Source organism: Scophthalmus maximus, chromosome 17 (genome assembly GCF_022379125.1).
Source record: "Scophthalmus maximus strain ysfricsl-2021 chromosome 17, ASM2237912v1, whole genome shotgun sequence".
Lineage (NCBI taxonomy): Eukaryota > Metazoa > Chordata > Actinopteri > Pleuronectiformes > Scophthalmidae > Scophthalmus > Scophthalmus maximus.
The window spans coordinates 15,157,815-15,167,461 of NC_061531.1; the positions used below are offsets into that span (position 1 = coordinate 15,157,815).

At 46.6% G+C, this 9,647-nt stretch overlaps 1 protein-coding gene across 1 annotated transcript; it reads right to left on the reverse strand.

Annotated features, from left to right (window-relative positions):
- Positions 1-482: 482 nt before the first annotated feature.
- Positions 483-4,072, reverse strand: si:dkey-43p13.5 (homeobox protein unc-4 homolog). Its single transcript, XM_035616534.2, has 3 exons — positions 3,281-4,072; positions 2,854-3,011; positions 483-2,398 (listed from the first exon to the last, which is right to left on the reverse strand). The coding sequence occupies exons 1-3, from the start codon at positions 3,513-3,515 to the stop codon at positions 1,952-1,954; spliced, it is 840 nt and encodes a 279-aa protein (XP_035472427.1). The 5' UTR covers positions 3,516-4,072; the 3' UTR covers positions 483-1,951.
- Between the last annotated feature and the right edge of the window lie 5,575 nt (positions 4,073-9,647).

Consider the following 9,647-nt stretch of genomic DNA (forward strand, 5'->3'; position numbering starts at 1 on the left):
CTCAGCCAGCATGTTGGGGTCATTATGCAGCAGGAGAACCAATAACATAATCTATGACATGTTGGGTTTTGTTTTTGCCTCAGTCATCTTTGTGTGGGGCCTAATTAGGGACTAATGGAGGCCAGCTATTGTCATATGAGGACTATGACCTAATTGGCCCCATGTTATGGTGTCCCACAAACTCTTTTGGGGGAAAACTTGCGGCTTGATTTCTCTGCGACTTTACAAAGAATTATACCGAATATTTGTGAACTCCCCGTCTTGAAATGTGCTCCTCTGACTGAGTTTCAGATTTGACCCCTCAGCGGTGACAGCTACACCTCTCTCTGACACCGGGGAGTGTAATTAGTGTGAGACCAGAGTTGAACTTTGGAGTGTTTGAAATGTGAGCGACCGGCACTGACCTCATTCCCTACAACGGCTTACAGACACTGTAGACAATGAATTGTTTATTAATTGTCACGACAAAGGGCCTCAGGGAATATACGCAGAGAGACGGAGCTGTGAGCGTCTCCGGGTTTATTGGAGACAGCGAATAAGATGTGTGGCAAAAGTACAGTGAAAACAATGATGATAACACATGCAATGGTGGGCACTCCTGTCTGAGGACATGTTCCCCAGAAGGGGGCAGTGTCACTCTGAACAACAAATACACATAACAGCAACTGATGCCTGATGAAATACTTTGTATGTGAGCTGAACTATGATCGAGAGAGATAGTAAATGTTAGTTTAATCAACTATGACTTATGTCATCATATGTACCATTCTCATTTTTCAGTTGTTATAGTTCCATATCATCGAAAGATTAAACATTCAATAAATTCATTCATTGGTAATTATGTTTTTTTTTTTTTAAATCATTTGGAGGATTAGCTGGTGAGGTTTTTTTAAACCTTTATCCTCCCATCACTTTGTATTCTTGTTTTCACTGCGGGTAAAATAATGTGTGGAGTATAGTTACAGACACACCCACAGAATTATGAAATTGCTTCCAGGCATCACTACTGTGATTTCTTGATAAGTGAAACATGTGCGTACCAATTATAAGTGTTTTAACTTGATTTTAAGAAAACAAGAGTGTTTGTTTTGGCTGATACCAGATCAAGGAATCTTCCAAAGAAGAAGAAGAAAAAAACATTTTCTACACTAAGTCACATTAGTTGTCCTGAACATTGATCTACCAGTCATTCCATCATATCTTCATTTTATTTTATTTGTTGGCTGGTTTGAATCAACTTCCACGGCCCTTTATAGAATATTTGTCACGGTGAAAAACAAATGTCAGTACATTTGGTCTTTGAGTGTGATGTAGAAAAACATACATTTATCATGTAATCTATACACTGTGTATCAACTCACTCTTCGTGATTTCATTTTTCAGCTATTTCCACCGTTTCCGATGAGGACGTGTGGCTGCGTGCAGACATCCTGCCCGTGTGTCTGAGAAGGGAACCTGGGAGGTCAGGAATACGACTTGACTGTACCTCGTGGCCTCTGTGCCCTGATAGACTGAAATGATAAGGTGACATTTGTCTCTCTTCTGTTTTTGAGATTCAGAACAACTCGTTCGCAAACAACATATTTAAAGGTGGGATGATGGAAATCACATCCCAAAGATAAAGAGGCTGAAAAACAGCACATGCATGTGCAATTGATGTAGGATATTAAAACCTTGTCCTTTTGACATTTTTATTAAAAAACACAAAACCGGGATAGGCTATTTGTTCACCACCCCAACTTCAACAGAACTTCCAAAGTTCTATTTAAATAAAAATGTCGTGAGTTAGAATGTACTGTACCATGAAGGCAAAATTGAAAATGGCAACTATGGAAAATTACATTTTATATAGTAAGAAATATTTCCTTAATTATGGCTAAATATATTTGGTGATAGTATACATCGTTTTTTTCTTTTTGGTCATCTGTACAAACAGGAAGAAGGAACATAATCAATCACTGTGCTCGCCATCGGCTTCCTGTGTTTGTGGCTGTGTGTCACCCCCTGACATGTTTACGGTGCTGTGGATCTCGGCCTCGTGCTCCCTGGCTTTGGCCCTCAGCTTGGCGATGCTGCAGGAGCGGAGCTCCTCCGAGCTCTGCCCCCCCGGCCTCTCCCACTTCCCCGACCTCGGGGTCACGGGGTGCTTACGCACGCTCAGCGCCGCGCTCGCGGCTTTTGTCCAAGGACAGTTCTCCCCTTCCTGTCGCTTCTCCCACTGCTCGCTGTCCGAACTCTCCGACTGCTGCTGCTGCTGCTGCTGCTGCTGCTTCTGACTCCCCCCGTTCGCTTTCTCGGTTGCTTCGTCATTGTCTCTTTTCACGAAAGGCCCTGCAGCGAGCTGGCTCTGGAGCTTCAGCTGCCGCCGCATCTTGGCACGGCGGTTTTGAAACCAAACCTGGAAACAAACCAAAAAGTCTCTAATATATGAATGTAAATATAATCGTTAGGGAAATGTAAATAATAGAGATATTGAGCTAGAATTCTACCTCCAAAGTCACAAGGAAACACTTTTTGGGGGGTCAACTTATGCTCATACACTGAAAGAGATGCTGTAATCATTTGATTCAGATTCCTTTTCTAATGTGATTCCACAGAACAGTTCACCACAGGAGAGTGTAACTGGCAGAATTCCTTGTGACACAACATTGTGATACCGCTGAAAACGTTCAGATCTTGAATGCAACTGAACTAAGAAAGTTCATATATCTGTGGGTTTTTAATTGTGCCTTGAGATCATGAAGGTTGTGATTTGGAGCTTCACAAATGAAACTGAATGGAATGGAATTAGCAGAAGTTTCACACACATTAATATCTCACATGGACGAGCATGAAGCGAACACTTCCAGTCACCTGCACTCGGGCCTCGATGAGGTCCAGTCGGAGGGCCAGGGCCTCCCTCATGAAGATGTCCGGGTAGTGGGTGGTCTCGAAGGCCTTCTCCAGCTCCTCCAGCTGCCAGCTGCTGTAGTTGGCCCGCGCGCGACGCTGCTTCACTGGCCTCTGTTCATCTGGAAAGCGCAGCGCGAGCACCAATTACACAATCGCCAACGGGTGACAAGCAACTAATGGCTCTAGATTGGGTAATTAGCCGCCGCGATCATTAGGCCCACTTTAAACGCCGGCCCCGGTAATTGATTGTTAGTTACGAGCTGTTAGACAATCCTTTGTAAACATTTACACTGCGACCGGATGGTGTTCGCGGACTGTCTGAGAGACTGTCAGCCATCTGCACCAGTCCTGTATCACCCGGTCGGTCCCGCAGGTGGTTTGAACTCACCTATGCCCTCTGCGAGCGGCCCCGTCCCGACGGCCCGCGTGGCCAGCAGCAACGCCTCCTTGCATGGCTCTGGCTGCAGATAGCTCCTCAAGGACTCGTAGCTGATGAAGGGCCCTGGGATCAGGATCTGAGGCCGGGAGCCCAGTCTGGTCGGGAATGCCGGGAAGAGGTGAGCCGCAGGGGAATGGAAAACTGCGGGCAGGAGGGTGGAGACCAGTTGCCCCGGGCCAAACATAGTCCAAGCTATCAAGGGTCCAATACTAAGTGGCGGTCCAGGTTCAATCCTACAGGGATGCCGGTCGAACGGGGAAATGCATCCCCAACGTCCAGATGGGAGGGGAAAAAAAACAGGAATTGAAGGAGACGACGGTAGACGTGTCAGCCCAGTCGGGCGTGAGAGCTGCGGTATGTGCAGGTATAAGGTGTCGCCTGAAGAGTCAAGGTATGACTCGAGAAGCGGAGGTGGTCTCACCTTAGCTTTCTGCTCTCCTCCTCAAATCCTCTCCCTCCTCCTTTCCCCCGGTCACATGACCTCCAGACCGACAGACAGCAGGGTTTGGTCTTTTAGGACGTGTAGGTGAAAAATCCAACCTGTGATCCATCTCTCAGTGGATTAGGAGGTGGCAATGCACATCACTGTCGGCCACTTTCCCGTGGTTTCTCTTTGATATATTTCTATCTTATTTAACTAGGTTATGCAGGGAGGGTACGTTTCCTCACAATGTCTCTCTTCCTTTCTCTCTGGGACAAGTTGCAACATCTTGAGGTGAGATGGACGGGATCTCAGTGTGCACACGTACGCCGCGCAGATTTGCCCAACTCCTATCCGACTGGTTTCAACGCTTGTCAGGCATAATGGGAACAAATGACTGCAGAGCGGTTGAAACGAAAACACAGGTTTGCTCATTCCTGTGGGGACCAAAAAAAAAAAAAAAAAGAGAGAGAGAAAAGGCAGCAGACCCTGAACAGCGGGTTCCGCGGGATAAACAAAAACCTGGAAACGCTAATTTGCTAAATGTCTTTAATCCCTCCCAGTAATGTCATGTTTACACCATCATTGTTTTCTTCTTTTTTCCAAAAAGGTGTTGTGTGTTTTTATCATCAAGACTGGTTGTGTGTGTGTGTGTGTGGGGGGGGGTATCACATCAATCAACTTAATGAGTAGGAGCAGAGCACGCACGCACATGCGCACACACACACACACGCACATGCACACACACGCGCGCACACACACACACACACACACACACACAAGCGCAGACAGATCCCGTCTTTACACGACAGTAGAAGTCAATACCTTCATGGAATACTTAAACAGGTAAGCCTGTCAAAATGAATACACAGCTAAACTGCTGTCCTTGACTACAGTAAGGTTTGCGTGTCATGGTCTTCATCTTCATTATATTGGACTTATTCTAAGTGACTGTCACTGATTTCAAGTGCGGTCCCAAAAGGCAGCGCATCGTTTGTACACTGCCAATAATTGGAGGTGATGTTTTTTCTCAGCAGCGTGGTTGTAGAGCACGAGACGAGTCGGTGTTACCAGACACTTACAGGATTTTTCCATCTCCGATCAAAGCACACACATCAACACATTAGCAAACCAAGACAGGGAGATTATTAACACTTTTTTTTTCTTTTCCTTTCCACCTCCATTGAGCGAAGCAGCTGTAGCCCAGTGTTGACGGATCTGCGATGAGATGATCGCCAGCACCGTCTGTGTGAATTAATCCGTATCACCCAACAGCACATCTCTCTCTAGCTGCTCGGCGGCGGCGGCGGCGGCGGCGGCGTTGGAACCACTCGGCCGTCGGTGTTGTCACCGCCAAACGCCGGCGGGGGCCCGAGGCCCTTTGATCAGCCACGGGGGCCTCAGCGGGAGGCAGCTGGTCAGGGCTGCCGGGGTGAGTCACGAGGATGGTCGAACACCTCCGCAGGGACAACTGCCTCCGCCTCACCTGTGGCCCCTTTCATCTGCACCTGTTCAAACACAACAGCGATGCCCTGGCGGAGGCGATGGAGAGGTCAGGATTAGGGTTTGGCAGATCCTGATCCTTTTTTTTTTTTTTAAAGCTAGTGTTGAGACTAAATATTGAGTGTTAAAAGAATTTCAAAGAACTACAGTTTGAAACCTTAAGGCGGAAATAGACAACTTTTTGGCTGATATTTGTCAGTAGGATGTTAAAACTAATCGCACGGTGTGATGGTGATAGAAATAAGACACCAACCACGGTTATATCGGCCCACTATGAGCCTTTCAACATGTTATCCTCTTGACCACCAGGATGCAGTTTTTGCAGGAAAAAATGACTTGATACAACGGCACAAAGAAACTGCGTCACCGATTGCTTAACCAAAACATATAGTGTCCTCCCGGTGTCTAGAAGGCGGAACAGCCAAATTGACAGAAACAAGTCAACCTCGCAAGAAAAAAAACAATCCTGTTGAGGGACGAACAAAAGAAGGAGAGTGAGTCAAAAAAAGAGAGTAAACGTCAGACGGGCATTTATTCCATGGTGAGAACTCTGGGACTTGATGAGGCTTCAAAAATTACATGCCGTTTGTTTTGTTTCTACCAAATCAGTAAGTGACAAACAAACCAGCCTACTTATTAATGTGATGGCAACGCCAGGAGCCAGAAAACCAAGTAGCAGCTTCAGTGGACATACTTCTTTCTTCTCCTCCGTCATCTCCAAAGCGTCCCGACCGGCGTCCCGGTACTGCAGCCTCTTTTGCGACGGTGACCATACAGTAATACCGCCTGGAACCACTAGGGGGCCACGAAAAGCTGCCTGTAATTGCCTCTTTAATGCGAATTCCTGACATTGTTTCAAAGAAAGGCATCTTTAACCACTTTAGAAAACATATCGGGTTGACGAAACATTTTAAGCTTCATACAAAGTTCGTTTTTTCATCTAACTTAAGGAACCGAAGCGGTGCATATTGAATAACGAACTCAGGCGCGGCCGCCGCCTTTCACAGTTTTCGGCACTTTCTGTCTGTTTGCTCGTGTGCGAGAGCGAGAGAGAAAACAGACAGAGGCCGAGAGAAATCTTTTTTTTTTCCCGGGCTTTGCGAGCTCAGCGGGCAACAGAAAAAAATAGATTAAAAGTGTCTGCTTTGAGCTGTGGCTAAAACAAACACCGTGTGTGGTGCGACTGACGACTGAATAGCCATCTCCGTTTGTCCCTGGCACACAGGTAGTTACAGGGATTTCTGGGCCGTCTGAAAGGAGACCCCCTTCCTCCAACCCCCCCCCCCAAACATTCTGTTTGTCTGTGCGTGGGTCCTTTAATGCCCATTGATCCGGATAATCAGGGACAGAATTGGCGAAAACCCGGCGGGGGGAGGTTCTGACAGTGGCTGCTCCAAAGAGCTGCTCGTGGATAATTGAAGGAGGCATTAAGACAACAATGGCGGCGGCTCAGGCCGGGCCTTATTGGCCTCGCAGGTATGTCTCGCTCCCTGGGTGACAAGGGAAACTCGGCTAAAAATGGCAATCATCGCGTCATTAGCGGCGTCTTCAAACTGCCGGGGACGTGCATCATCCGTCGGTTTAGCGAGGCTTTAAACGGACTTGTTGGAGCTCGCGTTCATTCATCGCAAACGCGTGGAAAAAAAAAAAAGTGGGGGGAAATGGGAACTTCCCCTCCAGAGGTGTGATCTCGGATAACACGGCGATTCTCAAAATGTGGAAATGCTCAAAGGCATGTTTTCTTCTTACTGTTGGAACCTGGTGTTTTAACCTCCACTGTGCAGCATTTGGTACGTTAAGACTCCAGAAGGCCGTTTTTCTACATTCATCTGCAGAAGAAGGGAACATTTTCTCTGTGTTCACCTCAAATCTCAGTTTCGAGATGCATTCATAGGACCAGGAGCAGTCTTGTTCTTCATGGTCCCGGCTGGAGGAAATTCTACTTGCACAGATAAAAACAAAACAATGACAGTAAGTTCATACATTACAACAACAACACACAATACGATCAACAAAAGAGTCGGCACGACATCGGCGCTATAGAGTGTTCAAATTAAATTCATAAAATAAGATCAATTGATGAGATTAAGTGTACATATTGCCACTGGGTACAAAAGAAAGTTAGTTTGGCCAAATCGTGCTCCGGTGTGCAGTTTTGCAGGAAATCCACATACAAACATCGATTCAAAGAGTTATTTTCATCCACATGTCAGAGGAGGATCTTTAAAGCTGCGATAACACCGATTTGTTTCTCTGCACTCGAGCGGAGCAAAACCAACACGGTGAGCACGGACACATCACCATCTTTTAAAGCCGACGCGGCCGACTTGTCTGCAAACGGCATCCACCAGTTGTTGAGCAACATTTATCGTTCATCCTCGGCCGTGTCTGTGCCCATTTGATGAATATTCACTTCACCCGATGGCTCTATTTGGCTCTTTAGCTGCTAAATTATTTTTCAAACATAAACTCGGGCTTGTGTTTCTGATTTATACACGTTTCTTATCTTGGAATTAAAGGGCCATAAAATTCAAATGAAACGATGTGGGCCATTTAACCTCTCTTCTCCATGACAGACATGGCTGAAGTGGATTAACTGTCACACTCTGCCCTTGGGTGTGACGAGATACCATCTGACATAATGGAGATGGTGAACACAGCTCAGTATCAGTCTTTCTCCACCACCACGACGGCGGCGGCGGCACTTTAGCTCATAAAACACGAGTTCTGCCAAATGTCACGTGAAGATGGATGATTATTGTCAGCCCCCCCCCCCCGCTGTCACGGGAATATATCTATCTGGTGTAATTTGCAGGCTTGGGAACATAAATGAGCGCAGATAAGATCAATATTTAATGAAAGTGTAAGTGAAGCTTAAGGGTTGTCACTTAATGCCGCCGCTGTTAATGGCACGTCACATCATCGTACTTATCAGATCGGGTTCAATCTTAACTGCAATTACTGGCCTCATTTCTTTTTTAATTCATCACGAATGTTGGAATGGTCTCAGTCGTCCAGCTCTGTGCAAACACACCGGGGACACATTCTCCGGCCTCCGTCGCGCGCGCGTGTGTGTGTGTGCGTGTCTTTGTGTCAACCTGCACAAAAAAGTCCAACTAAAAATCTATTAATGGGAGCGTGGGTCGGTATAATTCAATCAACACACCTGCAGTGTGTGTTTGCAACTTGGGAGGAAAAGTGTATTTCATGGCTGAGGAAGCCCCTATGCCTTGGTGCCTCACTCTCCCTGGTAATAGTATCCCCACGGTGAGCCGGCTGATTGTTTTAGTCGCGGATCACCGGCCGTGGGATAAACCTGAGAGCCCCGTGTGCTTTTCATGGCGGAAAAAAACCTTCAAGGGAAAGCGGCCACGATCCAAGTGCAATCACACTTGAGACATCAAAGTGCCAGGGAGCGGAGAGGCGAGAGACGGTCCACATTTTTTTTTCCCCACGCAGGCCAAGTGCAACTCAAGCGTGGAGGAAGAGGAGATGATCTAAGGCGAGGGGTGCCATTGAGAGGAAGACGGAGAGCAGACAGATGTGCATTGGGCAGGTAGCGGCACATCGCGGGCCCCTCGCCGGGGCTGGGAAGAGACGCCGAGAAGCCTCCGCCGGGTCGCATTCCTGCTCGCTGCTCCTTCCACTGTCCACTCTCACGTGGGCAGGAGGACGGGCCACTGACCAACCACGTGCCTGCACTTTGACACAATGTCTCACACGTGATATTTCAGCAGGCCTCGCGGCCGTTGCTGGAATAAGTATTCAGATCCTTCAACTGGGTGCAGAGGTACCAATAAACTAGTCAATGCTCTGCATTGAAAAAACTGAACATACTACGAAAAGTAATTATGAAAAGTGTGAAAAGAAAGGGTAGAAAAGAAGGTAGTTAAAGAACCTGTTCCCCTCCGGAGACGCTGGTGAGCTTCTTACTCCGGACATGTCTCCACGTTTCCTGTCCGTCTCCGCCACCGCTGTCCAAAAAAAGAGCAAAACAGGCAGAGATGAGCGAGGAAAAGTAATTTGTATTCAAAACTTTGGAACTTAGGCTATTGTTTTATGTGAAATATTAGATAAGTTGCACCCACCTGAGAAGTGTAGAGGGGAAATCTTTAGTGGAACTGCCAACAACTCCTTTTTTTGGGGGGGGGGTCACAAACCAAAATATTCAATGTATATTACATGTTTACACATTTGCTTTCCAACTTAAAATCTCAAATCTGAAAAATAACTATGGTTGTCAGATACATGCATTTGAATAAAAAGTAAAATATCACTCTTAAGATATAAATATGAAACAAATACTAAAGTAAATTACATCAGAACTGCACTTGACTACAGTGAGTTCCTCCGTTTCCATGGTTACGCCAATAAATATGCTACATGGAGACA